General features: G+C 39.0%; 1 protein-coding gene and 1 long non-coding RNA gene across 10 annotated transcripts in view; both read left to right on the top strand.

The window, feature by feature from the left end:
• The window catches only part of LOC116696537 (uncharacterized), a 376,836-nt gene that overhangs the window by 293,476 nt on the left and 62,514 nt on the right, over positions 1–20,846 (top strand). The gene's annotated exons all lie outside the window — the stretch shown is intronic.
• The window catches only part of gria2b (glutamate receptor, ionotropic, AMPA 2b), a 52,143-nt gene that overhangs the window by 9,750 nt on the left and 21,547 nt on the right, over positions 1–20,846 (top strand). For all 9 annotated transcript variants that reach the window (XR_004333756.1, XR_004333755.1, XR_004333754.1 and 6 more), the window contains exon 3: positions 17,451–17,690. Coding sequence is in view for 5 of the 9 variants with exons in the window: in XM_032527561.1 (XP_032383452.1) it covers positions 17,451–17,690 (240 nt within the window). In the remaining 4 variants the exon portion in view is untranslated. The remainder of the gene's footprint in view (positions 1–17,450; positions 17,691–20,846) is intronic.

Here is a 20,846-nt window from a genome sequence, read left to right as displayed (position 1 = left end):
TGTGGGACAAAGTGAGACTAGCCTCCAATCAGATGCCATATTATGTCTAGTGGATCAATACAAATTACATAATAGATGTTTTGGACATGTTTTGGTCTTTTGACATTTTTTGCCCCTCAACAGGCCACAAGTGGGCAAAATTAAATAATGCTCGTTAAGCACTATAGCAAAAAGAAATAACAAATATATGCACACTTTTTAGTGCAAATAACGTAAGAGGCCTGATGTTTATACTTGGCCTGTTACGCGCTGGTGTGTGTGCGGGGGGGGGGGGGATTGAGCGAGGAAGAAGTGAGAGAGTGACAGCGATTAGCTTCGGAGCGAAATCCACTCTAGAGTCATAGTGCCTATGTTTTCTAACCACAGTAAGAAATCTTTAGCAGGAAAACTCCCCCTATTTTTCAGTATACTTGAAGTTCACTTGACTGAGAATTAGTCAATTGTCCTTTAATTCACGAAATAACCTGTTCTACTAAAAGGAGATGCTCATTAGCATTCATAGAAGAGATCCTGCCCTTCCCATCATTGTGGCGATTACTGTTACATTTGCCTGTTGCCTCTCTGGTCTTACAGGGTGCTTGTGTGTGTGTGTGGTGTGTGTGTTTGTGTGTGTGTGTGTGTGTGGTGTGTGTGTGTGTGTTTGTGTTGTGTGTGTCTGTGTGCATGCTTCGGCGTGTGTGGTCCATAGCGAAAGAGAGAGAGAGAAAGATAAAAAAATGGAAAATTGTGAAGGAAAATGACAGGACAAAGCCAGAATTACTTTCCGGAGTGATAAGCAGAGCAAGACTGTAGTGAGCAGACAGACAGGCCCTTACTTCTGTTGGTCTAAAGTTATGTCTCCTTGAACAAAATGTAAATGTATTGGAAATGTAAGAGTGACTGTCTTTGGGCTGGCTGTGTCCTTTGAAAAGGGCAGGACGACTCAGGCTCAAGGTGGATAAGATCAGGGTAAAAAATCTTGGAGTGCTAGGTGTTTACCTCCATTGTAGTCTACATTCACGACGTTCCTCTCCCTGCCAGATGTCTCTTTTCGGCCGAATGTCCGTTACCTTCCGCTTTCTTTGTGTTTGATTTTGTGTTCGACCGATCGATTTTTGAGGACTAAGGTTCATTGCTCCTCAGAATTCTGCAAGGTAAATCGGGACATCTAGCTAGGCTATCGGTCCGATCTGGTTTTTCTGTTCACGACGAAAACAACTTTAAAACATACACATGTTGCACCAAAACAAGTTCCATCTCAAGGTTATTTTGCAGAGGCACCGTGGCGAGGTCCGCTGCTTAGCGCCGCCCATGAAGATTGTGATTGGTTTAAAGAAATAACCGAAGCATGCTTTTCTCCCATCCCAGAATACTGTATGGACTAGCATTGCCAGACCTTCCTCCGCAGCCTATTGAAGGAAGGTCTGGCAATGCAAGACTACCTCCAGTGTGACCCAATACCAAGGATGTCAAGCTACTACTCTACCTAATTCACAAAAAGTACAAGTATGCATACTGACAGCATTGTATTCAACATTACACATAACAATTTCACATGTTATAATTAGAACCATCATTTATCCTCTGTCACATTCTGTGTAATGCTGGCTCACATCAACTGTTTTCTCACCTGCTTAACCTTTCGTTAAACGTGTCTCTGTAAAACCTACAGTGCCATGCCTCCAAACAACCAAATCAACATGCAGGACTGATGAATGAACTTCCTTAAATGTCTGCACTTTTCTCAGCCCTGTGTCTTAAAGGGATACTTCACTGATTAGCATTAAGCTTTGTATCAGTAGAAACATTGTAGTAGTTTTTGAAAGACCGTGCTTCCCTCCCTCATGTCCCCCTAAGACAAAAGATCTTTGTATTGTGTGTCTGGAAGAAAAAAAAACTCTGATGACGCAGAAATTGTCATTTTGCGTCATTGGAGGCATTTTTGCCCCGAGGCAGTTAACTACAAGCCAGCTAGTTTGCATGTCCCTAGTCCCTAATCAAACAGAAAAATACAGAACACAAAAAAACGAACCAACTTGTTTGTGAACTTGTTTGTGAAATGTGAACACTACGCATTCTATGTATTCTCTTTGTGTGCCTTTTCTTCTATAGTTACAGATTTCCTGCATTTCCCAGAATGACTTGCAGCGTTATTCAGAAAACAGATCTAAATTTCTTGTATTCAACTGGGTGGCAAAAGTGATGGCAATCCCAAAAGGAGAAAAAAAAAATGAATATGTTGTAGCATGTCTGCTTTGCGGACTATTGGCTATATATTTTTTATTTAAGGAAATAACACCAAAAACTAATATTCATATGTACTGATGTTTACACGTACAATAGATCTTCATTGTTAGTTAATGCTAAATTGAACCCACCAAAAGTAGTTAATGATAATAAAAAGACACAACATGACAAAAAGCATCCCACAAAGTAAGAACATAGTATCGCAAAGATACATTCATATCATAGTATCAACAAATGTTGAGTCGTTACAATGAAAGCTTGTTTTATGCTGCAGAGTCTGTGTGATGTGTTACCTGGCTGCAGGAAATATTTCCCCTGGGGGACCATAGAGCTGAAAGAACTGTTTATTTTCATCAGAAACCTTTTCAGTGTTTGAGAGTGAACGGTCACAGGGAGAGTTGACTTGATGTACAGCCGTGTACCTGTCTTTCTCCCCTACTGGCTAGCTTTGAGAATATGTTTGTCCTTGTTACTGTAAAGGAACCTTGGGTGTTTAACCATGTGAAGGCCTGTAAGGCCAAAGTCTGTGGGCGGTTACTTTGATCTGCCCCCGTCTCATGGGTCTCTAGATGGATTCAGTGGGATGTACAGGGAGCTCATGGAATGGAAACAGGACATTTTTCTGTTGTTAGGGTGGCTGTGCAGCGGATGCTACATTGTGTCAGGAAGGCTTGTGTGGGGGCGTTTTTTTATGTTGTTCTTTGTTTGTTTTTGTGTGTAGTTTTGGTCTATTACCCTGCTGCTCTCAGAGATAAAGACAAATGAGAACAGTATGTCCCCAACTTGCAAGGTTATTGTTAAAGCATTTCAAAATCAGACAAAAGGAAAAAATAACTGCAGAAAGGAACCCAAAACCACCTAAATGTTTTCCAAGGATAAGATTATAACAGCTTCAGATTAAATGCAAAATGATGCCCTTAAATGACACAAATGTGATCTCTTTTTCAATTTATTCATATCATTGATTTATTTTGCATATATTTGGTTTGATTTTGTAAAATTGTTTATTTGTATAACCCAAAATAACGGACTCAAATGACTATCTTTGAATGAATGACATGACGTCTTTGAATGAATGACATAGGACTTCTTTGCACCTTCTCAATTAAATCGTTTTAAAACATTTGCACAAACAGGAGGGTCACCATTCTATTACTGATGAATGGCAACAGTTACAACAGCCTGAGACAAAACCTATAAAGAGCAAAAGACTATGAACTAAAAGTGTAAACTACAGGTGCATTAGCTTTTTAGCTAATGTGTCCTTATTTACAAGCAAGAACACAGGTTCATTCTGTACCTTTCCATGCTGTGTTCTCTACAAATGGAGTCATATTCTCCATAAACTTGTTTTTTAATAATATGGGTGAACTGACCCTTTAATGGGGCATTTAATAGTTTGTTATCTTTGTGGACCTAAATTAATAGTAGTAGTAGTAGTAGTAGTGGTAGTAGTAGTAGTAGTAGTAATCAGCAGAAGATTAAATTAATCAATCACAAAACAACATGATACAGTGATTTTGGCCCAGAAATCTATATATTACAAAAAAAGTACATATTGAAAACAATGTGTAACTGAATGATATGTACTCAGCAATATCACCCTCACATGCTTAGATAAGGTTAAAGTCCAAAGGTCCACGAGGACAGGCAAGTACATACTAGGTGCTAGGGTGAAACAATTAAATGGACAAGGACATGGACAGTGACAAGGCAGATACTGTTGGACTTTAGCTAGCGGCTGAAGTCCTACAAAAGCTAGGTCAGCTCCCATGTCCACTGGCAGGTGAGATCATTGTGTGTAACAGATGTCTGAAAGAGAGGGCAAACAAACAGACAAGTACAGACACTCTCTCAAAGCAGGTATGTTTTCAGCTACGTACACACTCAGGCAGCAGACAGGCACCGAGTGTTGTGTTGCAGCAGGCAAGAGGCAACTCTGAACTGACTCCCAACTGCCGTCTCCTATTTCAACACAGTGAAACTAATGTTAGACTGTTGGTCCTGAAGTGGACAAGAGGAAAGTTGCTCATGTACAGGTAGGCTTTGAGTTTGGAACATGAAGGGTTGAAACTTACATTATGATGTAGCAGTCAATTCCAGCACAATCATTTCAAGACGACACAAGCTGATAAAAAGAGCCCTAACATATTCAAGCAGCTCCACATCTCCCCTGCTGTGATAAAAGAGCAGGAGAAACACTGAGGAAAGGGGGAAGTTGCATAAATTATATTTTTATATTTTCTGATTTCACCGTTTTCAAGAAAACCAAGAGTAATCGCGTCACATCTGTTAAAATTCATCCAAATGCTGACCTATTATTATCTCTTAGCTCTGCCTATAGGATCTCAGATGATAGACACAAGGGTTTTCAGATTTGTACCAATTTGTTTCTACTTGTAGCCTGGTTACATTAAATGCAGTTTATGATAATTGTCAAGAAAACAAGATGGATAAATAACTTCTAACTTTCACTAACATTCTGCCTTTTAACTATCAGACAAGAGGACTTTTGCCAATAGCCATCACAATGCCACCATATCGCCGCTTCATTTTCCAGACTTAATTTCAGATAGAGCAAGTTTGACTGAACAGAGTAAGAAAAATACCTGAGATACCTTAGAAGGTAAAACCATCCATAATCCCAATCACATTTAATACCTTAATACATTGCTATACTGCACAAAAAATATTTTCTTTTCAGCCATGCAAAAAAGATTACTGCTGAGAAAAAGTCAGTATGTCATGGACCACTGTTCTTTCTATAACAAGTAATGTTTTGTGCAGTATTGTGCCTGCACCACGAAGCAGCCTTCTGTACAATGATATTCATCAAAAATAGTATAGTATTTGTATGAAGACGTTAAATCCCATGAAATGCTGCAACCTCAATTTGAGTTTTTAATGCTCACTATATTGTTAAAAACTGAGGCCTCCGGAAGGTCACAACTCCGTTAGCTTCCTTTAGAAGTAGTACTGTGTAATCTCCATTTTTACATGGCACTTTTTACTGACACTTATTCTAAGCCTTCAGAAAGATGCAATGTCAAAAGTGTTTTAAGCAGTACAAGGAACCACTGGGGATTCTAAGAAGTTTCTGTCTTCCTCTCACTCTCAGTAGGATGTTTCATGCAAATCGTCACACTGAATCAGTGTGCATTGCATCATCTCCATTTTGACATTCAGAAATGTTGTAGCAGTTATAGGATATAGTATACTGTACATTTTCAAATAGTGGCCATGAATTTCCAGTACACTATACTTTTTTACCTGAAGGGCTGTATTTGCAACAGGCTACTATAAGACGCATGCCTTTTTTAATATTGTATAAGTACATCTTATAATATTTTAGTAAGAAGCCTCCCTGTTTTTTGATCGGTCCACAGTTGATGTCTTGCTGTTAATGCAATTAAAACCTTCCATTTAAAGTTCAAGTCCAATACAGTCTCGAATGGGAGATTTGCATTAACTTGTCCATAACATTCATGGTTACTCACCAATCCCCTGTTCCTAATATAACTATTGTTTAATAGAACAACAATTTCCAGTCACTTTCATTCAGCCATTTTTTGAATGTTGTCTTTCAGCTGCTCAAAGGACAAAGTCATTCCAGTTCCTGCAGGCTTTTAATTAAAAATCGACTATTTGAGGTGCCAACGTGTGGACTAAAAAAGATACAAAAATCTAAACATCTACAGGAAGGTTGACTTTGATTGACCATTAATTAGGACTCAACCTCGCTCAAAAAAACATAAAAATGTAATGTAATGGCAGTAGTTAGTTAATGTAAACAGTATTTTTGTTAAAAACAGAAATTTTGAGCAACAGCTTGGTGTGACTTTGTGGTTTTACTGATGGAATTCTGTATAAAGGTACATTACACTGAATTTATCATGTGAGCTATTAGGAGTACAAGTTTAATTCACACTTCTTCACTATTTCCCAGTCTTAATTAAAAACTGGTCTCTATTTGATTGCGCTGGTAACGTATACCTGCTTTTATTTGAGAATGGTTCACACACAAGGATTTCGATGGGCAGGAGGATGTGCTCTATTTGTACGTGATGAAGTAGGTGTGATGTTTATTTTAAGACTGCATTCTTCACCAAATTGAATGTCATTTCATCTAAACCACATCTTTGGAATGTATTGATTCCAGCATTGAAATGAAGGGATGATGGATAGATGGTGTTGTGGGGGACAGGGCCAAGGGCAGAAGCAGGAGCTCAGGGCCATGGAGGAGTGGATAATTCAGGGGTCAAAGGAAGATAGTGAGCTGATGAGAGGCCTGGGCTCATTTTGAGCTACCCAGGGAGGTGATATTCACATGGTGGCAACTTCTCATTGACGGTCTCATTGCTCATCATCTCTTCACCCTTCCCCCCTGTGATTCCTCTAATGAGAGAGAGAAGAGTGCAGAAGGGGAAAAAATGGATTTGGGAGTAAAGGGATGTGAGACAAACAAGAGAAAAGGGTTTGGTACACATAAATGCGCTGTGAGTTTTTATAATGTTCCAAAAATTATTAGGATTTAGTTTACCTGTGATATAAAATGTAATTCAAAAAGGAGCCATCAAAGACAAGATCATGTGTATTGTCTCTTTGCTCCACCTCACTGAGTCGGTCCTTATTCATCTGCAGCAAACACAGAGTGTCTGGTTGCTATGGCAGCTGCTCCCTCAGATGTTGGATGAAGCTGTGTTTTTATAGATGTAACTAATTTTGCTCAGGCTGGTTCCAACATCATTAGCCCATAGAACAGCAGATCTAAAGTCTGCATTGGTATTTCCAGTAAAGGTCAGTGGACATACGGTATGTTTTATTACAGGAGGCAGATGGAATGCCAACAAAGTTGCTGCGTGTGATGAATGGAATCGACTTTACAGAATCAATATGGCCAAAGAATTCTGTATTGTGCTTAGTGGAATGGATGGGTGTGCACAGCAACGCAACACAGTGCTCCTCTTTCTTCAGATCTAAGATGTCGAACTGAACCGCTGTCTACGTTTTAATGGTAAGAAATCTAAAAGAAAACATCAAAGGACAGCATCAGTTAGATGTTACATTTTAAGGGATTTACTGAATTGAATGATATTGATAACGATGATACAGCTACAGTCAACAGTCATACTTGGTCAATAACTGGCCTGTATGAGCTGTTCAGGCAGCCTATAGGGCTCCACACAGCTACTCTTCACCCCATCCCTGCAGCTATCAAAAGTGCCTATAACAACAAAAGGCAAGCTTAAAGGACAATTGGGACATTGGGGGGGCTGTACAACAATTGCCTTGTGTGCCTTTAGTATAGAGAACATTCATCAGATTCTGTTCTTGTGAAACCTACATCTTCCATCCACAGCCATCAGAAAGCCTCCAGGAAACAGGTCAGTGAACAAAGCGACAGAGGGAGATAGAGGGAAGGAGGCTGAGAGAAATAGGATGGGAGATGGGAGGAGGGGGAGTCAGAAGTTGATAAGAACTGAGCTGTACTGTTCTTGTAGAGACCAGCTGCCGGAAGAGCTGCTCAAAGGCAGACAAAAACACCCTCAAGTGCGCCTCGCTAGCCCACAGTGACACCTCACAGAAGTCTTCCAATCGGCCACTCAGGCTGACTGAGAGCTGTCACCAAGGCAACAGTCTGCAGTGCTGCTATGCATGTTTCATTCAATAAATGAATTTCATAATGACACAATTTTCAGAAGTAGGTTTGGTTTGTCATATAGGGATTTTGAGTTTATGTAAAGCGTAGCTCTCGCCAAAATGAAACCTAGGGTCTTTTTGTGAATATACCTGAGTTAAACTTTTGTTTAAAAGCATAATTAGGACGGAAGCACCACTTTTAAGATCAAACGTATTATCATTTTTCAGTCAGTCAGTTAGTTTTAGCCTTTTGAGTGCTAGGGGCCCTTCTATAATAGCATCAAAATCAACATTTTTAAAACAGTAAGAAGGCTCGAGACAACATGAAACTTTGTTCGAAGTATCACCAGATGCTCTATACATGAACACAAGCATTGGGAACATGGTTTGTCAACACAGAGTTTACTAAATAGAAAGGTTTTTAAACAACTCACTTTAGCTGTTTGTGTTTCCGCTCGCCTCCATCTTTGCCAGTCAAAAAGTGTCGATCCCCGAATGCAACTGAACGGACTCCATAGGAGGAAATGTCATTCTTAAATGAGGCTCCTTTTTCAACCACAAGGTCAATATATTTTTTCACTAACGACAAAACAACAAATTATCTGTGCATTTATATGGAACTAAGCTGTAGGAGCTTTCCATCTTTACTCTCCTCCCTCAACTATTTTTGACTGGCGAGATGGAGGCGAGCAGAGAAACCAACAGCTACAGTGAGTTGTTAAATCCTTTCTTTTTGGTAAACTGTCATCAGTGTTCTCAATGCTTCATGTGTAGAACCCCAGGCGATACTTCGACCAAGATTTTATATTGTGTCGAGCCTTCTTAGTGTTTTAAAAATAGTGATTTTAATATAGAAGTGCCCCTAGTACTCCCATTCAAAAAGCCATTTGACCAAAAAACTATAACACAGTAAATCTTAAAAGAGGTGCTTCTGTCCGAATATGCTTTTAAATGAAAGTTTGACTCGGGTACATTCACAAAAACACCCTAGATTGCATTTTGGCGAGAGCTACGCTTTAACCAATATAGATGTTTTATTAGTGGTGATTTTGACAAATGTCTTGAAAGAAGTGGTGCTGTGGAGCAGGAATCCAACCCATCTGGCTGATTTTGTCAGTTGCTTTCAAAAAATGACATTTAAAGCCTCAACACTACATGAAATGATGTGCCAAGGTGAATATTTTCTGCAGTGTAGAGAGGGAACATGGCTGAAATATGTTACCCTGGCAACGGTCTACAGAGTAAACGAAACCATGTCATGTTGTTATTGGCTGCAGACAAGGCTCTTAGAAGTTATAAAACCCTACCTGCGCTCCATGAATTTGATTATGGTTATTGATACATATTTTGCTCACCCTAAGTGTTGCAGGTCCCAGCCTGGTGACGCATAAACAAGCTTTCATAATCCTTTAACCTAAAAAAATCATTTGGGAATTTTGTGAATAGGAATTCAGCTGAGGGCTAAACAGTGTAATAATTGAGACCAGAATAGAAGATGAAAGTCAAAATTGTTCTTGTGTCTCAAGACGGAAACATCTCCACATGAGGTGGAATGATGAAGGAGAAAAAACTTAATGAAGAAAGAGTCATCCAGTCTGGCATTACAACAGGTAGACAAGGATGATTTGGGTTTCAAAAAGCATCTTTGAGTTCTTGCTCCACTGTAAGACTGACAGGAGGACTCTGAAAAGTGTTCAGCCAGGGAAGTCAAAACATGAAGTATTTTTAAATGCTTAAAAGGTGTCTGCTGTCAAAAAATAAGTAAAAACATATTTTTTTAATTTTATTTGGAAAGTATATCAATTCAGATGTATATTTCAACCCAGAACAGATTTGATGACGAAGTAGTTCTCACGCACATGTTAAATAGTGAGCTTTAGAAGTGCTGGTAGGCAGATCTAATTATTATTATTTATTTTTTTTAAACAATTGGGCAGATCCAAGGTAGCTACTTTATGTAGGGATGCTAAACTCTCCAGCTGCTGGCTGAAGCTACATGCTTAGCATACAGACATGAGAGTGGTATCATTCGTGTCATCTAACATCAAAAGTATGTATTTACAAAAATGTCAAACCTTTTTATACATGTACAGAGTTGATGTTATGTTTTATGAATTGGCTTAACATAATCATTACAACATAATCAGATTTAGTTACCAGGAGCATAAGGCAGGATTAACAAATGAGATATATTGACACTGAGCATGTTATGTTCAATATAGAAAAGTAATCAGTCTTTTATTTCTTTTAAAACGGTTTATTGACAATTTGTTGTACGTGAATATGATTTTTATGAGTCTTTAAAATATGTTGGTCTAGACAAAGACCTTGCCCAAAAAATATGCTCACCAAACAAAAGCACACGTTTTTCAAAAATGTATGTTGTCATTTAGCATCCACAGGCAGAAGTGTAGCAATGTTACACTGAATGACATGTAAACACTGTGATTTTGGCACTGAGGACTGTGGTTCTCAAACTGTTTCTCACCAACAGTCAACATATTGTTTCATTGAATGCTGAAAGTTATTTGTTCCTAGCCTTAACCAAGCCGTTTTAGTTGCCTAAATCACACCTAAAACACCCAGTGGCAGGTTAGAAATCCATCACCGGTTGTTTTTACACCAGTCATATGGGTTGTTTAAGAGGGCAGTGATATAACACCTAGTTTGTCCAGTTATTTTGGAGATACACAAGGTCAAAATCCAGCCGTGCAGCAACTATATCAGTGACAAATGTGCTCAGGTTGCTCTGATGAATGGGATGGTGGTTTTAAGCTGCCTTGCAAACCTGTGACGGATCAGTTTTACATAAACTTAATTCCCAAAGCCCAGAGGCTGGGGTGAGAACAGAAGTGTTGGAGAGGGTGAGATATCTAACAGTCAGTTCTGTTGTGACTGGAGTGATGATCACCACCACAGTGACGTGGTATCTATGTGTGTGAATGTTAAACTGAGTCATCATTTTGCTGATGCATTGGGCCTCTGTTGTTCTTCCATTAAATATTAGATAGTAGTGTTCACTGTTGATTCAATGAATGCCCTCGCTAATATTTAGAACTGCATTAAAACCTACTGTAAAGCCTGCAATTAAACATTTTCTCCCTCATGTCTTTCATGTATCCAGTTATTTGACAAATTCTTAATTAAACGGACTAATGCCAAAGTTTCCTATAACCTAAAGTCACTAGGTCTAAATGTTTTTTTTTAGTATGATAACTCAAGGACACTGTAAATGTCTTAAAGCTTAATTATGGTACGATACCAATCACATTTAAACATACATAACATATTAATACAATAATGGCTTTACAAGCATTTTCATTGTAAACAAACATTGTTGTACACATATGTAGGTTTTGGGGTCTCATTTGAGAGCATCAACTACTTGAATTTGCAAACACAGAAATTAAAATGTTTGTTAAATGATCAAAATAAACTATCCATAATAAAAGGCCCACTGATGCAAGGCATATTAGGTGTCAGCTGAATTTCAATGTTTTATTAGCAGTTAATTTAATCAAGTGTAATCTTTGATCAGTGACAGAGCAGTAATGTAAACATTGGTGGAGTGGTGGAAAGGCCTTCAGTGCCATGGTGGTGGAAATGAGGTCAGCTAATTGGGACAGCTAAATATATTTTACAGGGTCCACCTTCTACTTGGAAGGTGAAACACAGTGCTACAGTCACTGCTGCAACAAATTTAACATGCTGGTAATGACGTGATTAGGACCTAATCACCCCCGAGTGTCCGAAGAGAGCCTATATGAAACTATTCTTGAATTGTCAAATACAATTGACAGTACATTGTAGTAGAATTCAATTACTGCATGTAAGCAACTTGGGGATCTATGTATTGCTCAGGAATACTTTGACATGTGGCCGGGAGAGCCTGGGATTGAGTCGCCAATGTTTTTGTTTAGGGGCAACAACTCTGCCTCTGAGTCACAGGCCCCACCATACTAGGGTTGGGTTCGAAAACGACCGGTATCTGCCGTCCTAAATAACAACCCAGATGTCGGTGCCTCATTGCGTTGCCGCTGAAATTGCTGCCCTTCTCTCTGATGCTCAGAAATGGCCGTTGCAGGCAACAGAAGCATCGCTGCACGTAACGTTAACACTACACTTGGCAGTAGACGTTAGCCTACCGTTAGCTAGTAGTTGGATTAAACACGGTTAAAATGCTGACAGCTAATGTTAAACGTTGACAAAGTGTGACTGTATTTTACTGTAAAGGATTCCTACCCTGCAGCATAATAGTCTGCAGCTGCTGTTGTCGGAAAAACAACACAGACGGTGTGTTCATTTAAAACTGGTAGCCTAAGGCTCTTGGTGCATTCAGAGTTTTTGTAAAATACCCTTTTTCCATCTGGTGGTTGTTTTTGTCGTTTAACAGCAATACACTGGTGAAATAAGTTATTGTTATTACACTATTATTAAACCATTTAATTTTGCCCTTATGGCTTTTTTTTAACTTTTTGTTAAAGTAATGGTTCAGGCACAGTTAAGGCACTGGCAAAGTTTTAAAAGTATAGCTTTAGCACCGGTATCAGAAAAAAACCAAACAGCACCCAACCCTACCCCATATTGTACATCAGTCCAGCCATTAATCTAATCCCAACCATCAACAAATTCTCAGTCCCAACTCATCAAAACACTGTCCCTTGGTCAGGACTCCCTGGTGTCACCTTTGACCCTCTGGGAAAGGACCCCTTGGTGTCATTTTCCAATGTGCAGGGTATTACCACTTAGTTAGGCTTAGGAAAATATTGTGATTGGGTGTTAAAACATATGCATTTAAGTGACACACAGGACAAGTACGGAACAGGAACCCTGGTCTCCTGGGTAAAAGTCCTGAGTTGTCAGTCAAACTTTAAAAACCTTGATTTTTAAAGGTACGTCTTGACTTGTTATGCAGCTCAAAGTTCAGGACATCATCATTGAAGAATCCCAAATTTGTATAGCATGTGGTGTGTTTTAAGCTGCTGTATCAAGCATGAAGGTGGTGTTCTCCTGATGTACTTGTTCTTGTTGTTTTATTCAATAACAACAATTTCAATGACGTTTTAAATGTACCTCAATTACTTAGAGACCTACAGAAAAGTTTGTCTGCCCTGCTCTTGTTCTGCAGCTATCTCTTAGGAATACACCTTATGTTTCACATCATCCTTGACAAAAGGCTCATTTCCTTTGACATTATTGGTTTACAGATGAAAGGATTAAAAGCTTTTAACAAGGAATTTTTAGACCAACCAGTTAACACACAACCAACAACCAAAAATAGAGAAACCAAACATACATGCAGTAGTGTTCATTCAGTGTATTTTGTGATAGACACTGTTGTCTGTAACTACAATGTCAGGATTACATGTCCCCAGGTCAACAGTGTGTTTATCTTAATTAAACATTCCCAGATTAAGCAATAACTGTATTTCCTTTTAGTTTATCTTTTTGAACAGGATGGCAGAGAGAGAAAACTGGGTCTATACCACAGCTTTAAAACCCAGCAGTAAGCTATAATAAGATTTGTTTCAACATTTTGCTCATGGTGACTATTAAGGGTGACCTCATCAACACCAGAAAAGGAAATTTACCCAACAAGGCTACTTTTTTTCTGTGTTTGAAGGAGGATTAGTGAGGCTAAATACTTCATGGTTTTATTGAAAGGTGGTCTGATGTGCTTTTTCCTAAACCCTCACTGTTTCTAAATGTTACACATACAGTAGATGTCTCGCCAATTAAAAGCCTTTTGCTCTTCATTCTTTTGCTGTCACATTCCAAAGCCAGCAAAATCTTCTCTGAACAGCCGCTGCATGGAGAAATGGGTATTGCATGGCTTCCGGATGTGAATTACCATACTTGGTAATAACGTAACATGTTGTCAAACTGTTTGCTCTGGCATAAGCTGATGCACAGTCATGGGGATATCCAGTCTCTAAGCATGAGCTCAAAGAGTTTTAATCCTGGGCAAACTCAGCAAGCTCACCAGCGAGAGAGTGTGCCAGCAAAGAAAGCCTGACAAACATGAAAATGAATGGATGTGACACAGGGACAGAAGAAAACTCTACAGAGCCGTTAGCTTCAGGGAGTGGAAATAAGGGTCACTAGAATCTCTCTGTCCTGTGATGCCATGATGGGATTGGATGTTTCATTTTCTTCGAGGAACAGATGTAAGCCAGGCATACGAGTTTGAACGCAAAGTATGACTTGATTTTACATGAACTTCTATTTCATCTGCTACAATAGATAATCTGAAGTAATAAAGGGAACGTTATGCTGGACAATGTAGCATGGGGATTTCATTGTGAAACAAAGGATATGCATAAATGATATATACTTGGTGGGCACAGAGTTTCTACACTGTCCAACAGTTTTGTCTTGACAAAGCACCAAACTATTATCCCCGTCTTTACTATCACCCAGTTTTTCCCACAGTACATTTTCAGATAAATCGAAACAAATGTAATACCTGAAACCACATTAAAAGGAAACATTTTCATTGTTCTCAGTTCAATCAGCTGTTATCCATGAACAGAGTGCCATGACTTGTTTAAAATGTAACCTAACCTCTCATCTGAGGAATGCTTCATCGCCTTCACTGGATTGTCTGTAATCATTTTCCAATTAGATTGCGACAGTTAGACGGACGACACACTTTGCTCCCAGTTAGACAAAGTGAAATTAGATTAGTGAGGTCTGATTTCCCTGTGACCAAATCACTGGCCACTGTCATCTGCTACAAAGATTAGAAACGTTGCCAAAGATGGATGGAGGTGATCAGACTGCCATTAACGGTTTGTCTCGGTTGACTGTGATGAACATTTAATTGCTCAAGTCAACGGATCGGTAAAGATTTTGGCACCATGCAGATACCGGTGGTGGATTAAAGCTGGCCTTGTCTCCGTTTATTTTGGGCCATTCTTGATGAGCTCTGCATGTTTTGGGACTCTAGGGGGTAAAAGACAGTGGTGTTTGATGTATCCTGATGCTGCGTTCCAGACACAGTTTTTAGCCCACAAATTACGTCTTCAAGTCACGACTCACAACTTGGTAGCATTCCAGGCAAAAGTCACCACAATCCCCTGACGTTAGCTAGCGCTAGCTGATACTAGCAATTTCTAGTCAGTGACATATTTTGGGCTTAATTTAATGAACATGACCTGAAGTAGTACACAATCATATGTGTATTGTTTTGATTACAATATTTGGAATTACTTTACGTTGTCTATTTGTGTATATTTATATCTATTTCTCACGGCGTCTGTACAGCATCAACAGGGGTCACCATTGTTGTTTATGTGTGTGATATGTCTAAACTGTAACTGGGAGTAAAACTTTCTGGTACGAGTTCACGAGTAGTAAGTTACGAGTTTGACTGCCGTTCCACTGGTATTCCACGCAACGTTGAAAGTGCGCCCTCATTTAGAAGAAGTCTCCCGGCTAATCCTGCCTTGTATTTACCAAAGATAGAGAAACAGATAGCAAGCTAAAGTGATCCTTACCTAACTACTGCCCATGTGTGACTACTGCCCAACAAAGATGGTACAGAACCTATTCTGGTACAACCTCAAAATACAATTATGAACCTAAAAATGACCATAATGTGGGCACTTTAAGGATGAAGTAGCTTTGATCATAAGAAGACTGCTTTGAATACCAGAGTCTAAGTAGAAAATCTGATTTTGAAGTAACACTTTCACAGCCTCACAAAATATTTTGTGGTGTCTAAAGTATTCAACTTAATCTTAGACATTTTGGCTAACCGGATTGTACAATTAGTATGGCTGCAAATTCTGTATAACCAGCAAAACATAAATAATTTTTCATTCTAACACAGAGGATTGTCTTTTGTATTGACAAATATTTTGCTGCATGTCTATCCAAGCTGTTGAAGTCAGGCACCTACTCTACCATGGTCTATGCAAAACATAAATTGGACTTTTACTTCAGGAACCCAGGGTTCCTGGAATATCTCCCCCAACTCTAGTGGAGACACAAGGAATTGGTTTTCAGTTAAATTTAATATCTTTATGGTCAAAATGAGTCTGTCTTGCTCAGCAGGGACAAAGTTTGAGAATAGACAAAGCTCCAAAACTTCAGGCAGCTTGATTCAGTCGCCAGAGACAATTTTTAATGAGCTGCTGTTAATTTCTACCCAAACTTCACTAATGAAGCTGCTCAGTGCATAACAGTACAACAAAGTGGCTTTAAAAAGTACTCTCTGTGAATGTGTGAAACATTAAAGCAAAGCATTAAATAAACCTTTCCAAAACTTTCCCTCTTAACATAAACATGTATTGTAATTACTGTATGTTGGTAACATTCCTTCAGTCCCATGTTGCTAAGATCACAGCATTCACTCTTTCCTCTTGCCCATCATGTTTCAATTAATCAATGATAGCTGCCACAGTCAGTGCAGAAGTGGCAGCATGCCTACAGTACTTACACCACCAACCTACTGTAGCTAATAGATGATGTATGGACCCCAGTTCCCTTCATCAGCAAGTCAGTCTAGTTATACAGTATTGTGGAAAAGGAAATGACTCATTTGATTAATTACATTGGAGAACACATATGTCCAGGTCAATAAGCCTGATTAACTTACATTTGATCAATACACATTTACAAGCAACTTGCCAACCTGCTGACCGTGGTACAATGTTAGAGGAACAGCTTGCAACCTCAGGATTACTTAGACATTCAGCATTCATGTTTGTCTTTGGTGCAGAGTGCCATTTTCTGGTTGGTGCATAATGAATGTTTGAGGCTAGAAAAGGTACTGTGCCATATGTACCTGAGCATGGGTCATGAATTATTGAACAAAGGTGATTTTGCAGAGTCAACAAGATGAGGACGTAATACAAATAGTCCGGTGCAAACACACAGAGTCATCATGAATTCTGTTTGCATTCCCTAAATGGAGCCTAAAAAAGAGGATCATTTAGGTTCGTATGGCCTCCAAAGAAAATGCATAAAGAATGGAATGAAATCTACCTTGGAAACATATACTGCATATACTAGCATATCTTCCCTGCCACATATTCTTATAGGAGGAGCATGGAATGGTTTTCTGCCTGAGCAAAAATCAAACAGAAGACAGCGCCATTCCAGCTTATCAACAAAGACGGCTTTCCCATATTAATAATTAATGTTTATTCCCACTGTATCGAAAAGACATAGGACAACTTATGAAAGTTTCACAAAGTGAATGATGTACATTAGATCTTTGACTGTTAAATACAAGCACTCCCCTGGCAGAGCTTATGGAAAGCTATCCATTATTCAGAAAGAGAGAATCAGAAAGAGGCGACCCTTTACAGCTGTGTGAGGCCCTAATGTGCAGTAAAGGATTGTAATAAAACTCTTGGATATATACATTATTCTGAGTTATGGCAGAGAGCTGTGAGCAAGCATCGCAAATAAATGTGGGAAGAGTTTCAAAAAGGAAAAATGTCATTGTTCGGACCAGATAATTACTGGCATGAAAGAAATACTGCAGACCCTTTACCCACTAGACATCAGGATTTAGAGTATGTGTGCTAAACATCATGAAGCACACCTTAACAAACCTCTTTCCTCTGCTTCAGTCTGTTCACAGTTCTCAAGAGGAGTGTACGCCATTTTCGGATTCTACGACAAAAAGTCTGTCAACACCATCACGTCATTTTGTGGGACGCTCCATGTCTCCTTCATTACGCCCAGCTTCCCTCTGGATGGGAATCAGCAGTTTATCATCCAGATGAGACCTGATATCAAGGGGCCCCTCCTCAGCCTTATCGAGTACTACAAGTGGGACAAGTTTGCCTACCTGTACGACAGTGATCGAGGTAAGTCATGAACCTCATTATTTCTCTTTTGACAGCATCTTTCCGGATCTGTTTTCCCCAAAGTTTCCACCATTGTTGTAATGTAATGTATTTTTTTTAATGGAAATAACTGCTTTCCTGTTTTAATGTGTTTCCATTGGAAGTTTGACTGGGAGGCAGAGTCTGATGGAATACAAATGGGGCTATAGCTACATATTTAGAGCAGGCATATTTATAGCTTGATTGAAAATTAAATGTTTTTCATTTTAACATGACACCATTCGTTTTCCTTTGCTTAAACAATGTGAATGTGGACTAGTATAAAACGGGCACTGGTTTGTCCTTATGCAATCCAAAGATTGTGTTCAATCTGCTGATTTCAGCACTAACACTGTCTACATATAACGCAATATCGGTAAATACAGGTAAAAGGCATTTTGGTACCTGTCAAATAGCTTGTCACATAAAAACAACTATAGCAGCTCATGTGTGAGAGTCTATTTTGCGAAATATCAAGGGGAGGGGAGGCAGTCAGAGTCATCTTTGACATGTGGAGGTGATTTGTCCTGCAGTTATGGACTTCCACACTCATCCCACATATAGGTGTGATTTGTTTGCATAATGTGTTTGCTGATATGAACAGTGAGTAATAGAAAGTTGCATCTGGCTGCCCAGCTGGCCATTCCAGTGGTAGACAGAAGAGAATTGTACTTTATGCATGTAATTATGCAGACAGTTATTATAATATTATGCAGTAGTGTCAGAGGAGAATCTTAAAAACTCCTGAAGTTATGAGATCTGAAAACGTACTCTGATATTGAACAATTTGTTGTTTTCTATTCTGTGTATAGTTTGTTAAGTATTGTGTTTAAGTTCTTTTTCAGCTTTGAACTGCTTCACATTCACACAGTAAACTCACAGTCACACCTGGCAGCTACCCAGTCTTGTACTGTACTCTGGGTAAATGGCTCTTTTTAGTGAGGAGACAGATACTCTCACAGACAGACACGCACGCACACACGCACACGCACACACACACACAGATGGCTCATAGGTTTAAATTGATGATTATCTGGTCACTCATTATTTATCAGTCTGCATCTTTAAGTAGAGCAAAACCATAGATGTTGCCATCAGAAGTAAGAGTGTCTCTGTGCCCAGAACTTGTACCTGTAACGGCAATCATGAATCTGATTATGTGCAAGATGAACATATTGTCCACCATGAAAATGTAATATGCAGACTTACTTCTTATTCAAATCTGCTTGTGCGTTATCTCTCTTTGCTGTTTGCATGTTACTCATTTTGTCCCACAATGAAAAAGACATCGCTTCTACAGATATAGTTCCATTCTATTTTAATACTGCAATGAAAGAAGATAATTAAGACCTCAATGTTATCCAGTTTCAGTGGAATAACACAAGAGTTCCTTTTTTCTGTCTGATAGGGATGTTCGGCTTTAAGGTTACACGTCCTAAGCCCTCTTTTTTACTTGTCATTATAGAAGAGAAATCATTCATTCTTTTTTTTTTCTGCACGCTAAAAGTTTTGGAATCACTTTGAAGATGTTGAATGATACTTCATGAATGGCCAAAGATGGCTTACCAGAACATTTAACTAATACACTGAGTGGCTTAAAGTAATAGGACGTGGGATTAATAAATTCTATACATCTATCTTTTGGTTGAATACATTTTTGTGTATTGTGTATTGGTGGCTTGCGAGGGATTTAGTGCATTGCATGTTCTCTATTATCGCTAACTTACCTTTTCACATCACGTAAAGTCTCCCACGGCACCTTTTCGCCTGACATGCACATGCTGGATCTAACCACAGTATATCTGTTATGATGTACCCTACATCTCATCTCTTTTCACATGCACTTCTCCAAGAATCCATAGCTAATCTTCCCAGTCAGCCTTGTTCTGACAGCACAACCAAATACTGTCCCTCTCCTAAATTGGAGGGCAGGTACCAACCTGCTGTTTAAGATTGTCCTAATGCTAATGCTAGCTCTGACCTGCCTCTATATTGTATGTCAGTGATGGCTACAGTATGAGTGCCTGTTGTGCATATTTCATCATAGCATGGCTGTCTAATTAGGTCAGTGTGATCCACTCATTCCCATGGCAACTGGATTGTGGAGAGAGAAAGAGAAGAAAGAGAAAGAAAGAGAGAGAGAGATTGTAAGTGACTGTGCGGGCGACAACGCAATAGATTTACCACTGGTTATGAGTAATTCTATTAGCACATTAAGACTATGAACCAGCACTACCATTGTCAGCTTGTTGTAGTAAGTCAGTTTAGATAATGAATGTATGTGGTCGGATAGGCACTAATGCAGACATGTTCTCAGTCAGACTTTTATAAATGCATTTTCTATCTAAATGTTGATGAATGCTCTGTTCCTTCTTCCTAAGGAAATTACTATTTGCAGATTTTTTTTCTCTTATTGCAGCACTGCATGCAATCACAAAAGTCTGCTGCCATATATTTTAAACAGAGCATATAGCCACTTACCTACTGATTTAAGTGGCGCTTCAGTTTGTATTATGCACTAAGTTGACATTTACAGTATACTTGGGGAAGGATGTTGGACCTATACCATGGTGGATGAGTGAGGAAACAATAGCTTGAAGCAAAGATATTATAGCTAATATGGAGCTGTAATTGTATGTATTGAATTGCTTTCCTCTATGCATCATTCATAAGCCTATTCTTGCCTCATTTGAATAGTTTTGCATCGTACTATTCATATTCCAATGTAGTCACCAACATAAACTCATTGAGATGTTGTTGATCAATATGCATTAAGTTAATATTTCACAGTCAAGGCTTCAAGTGATTACTCGAAGAGAAAAGATCATCTTTTCACTGGGAATAAGGAAGTTATGGTTTACTTTCACTACAACATCACAGTTGTGATTACCTCAGTGTTTTATTCAATTTCTTATAACAGAATATTATTTTGCAGTTCATGTCACCTAATTCTCACCTCACCTTTTAAATCCAGAGCAGTTTAGTGGTAAATGTGAGGTCAGATATCATCTTCAGTCTCCAGTGCATTGTTTGGAACACGCCTGTTTGAATGGATGACATAGTATTGAATATGCATCATAAAGCAGTCTGTGATCTGCAGAGGACATCAGTGGAGCCAAGTATCTTCTTGTGTTCTTC

This window comes from Etheostoma spectabile, chromosome 10 (assembly GCF_008692095.1).
Source record: "Etheostoma spectabile isolate EspeVRDwgs_2016 chromosome 10, UIUC_Espe_1.0, whole genome shotgun sequence".
Classification (NCBI taxonomy): Eukaryota; Metazoa; Chordata; class Actinopteri; order Perciformes; family Percidae; genus Etheostoma; species Etheostoma spectabile.
This window is presented reverse-complemented; position numbering and strand designations above follow the sequence as displayed.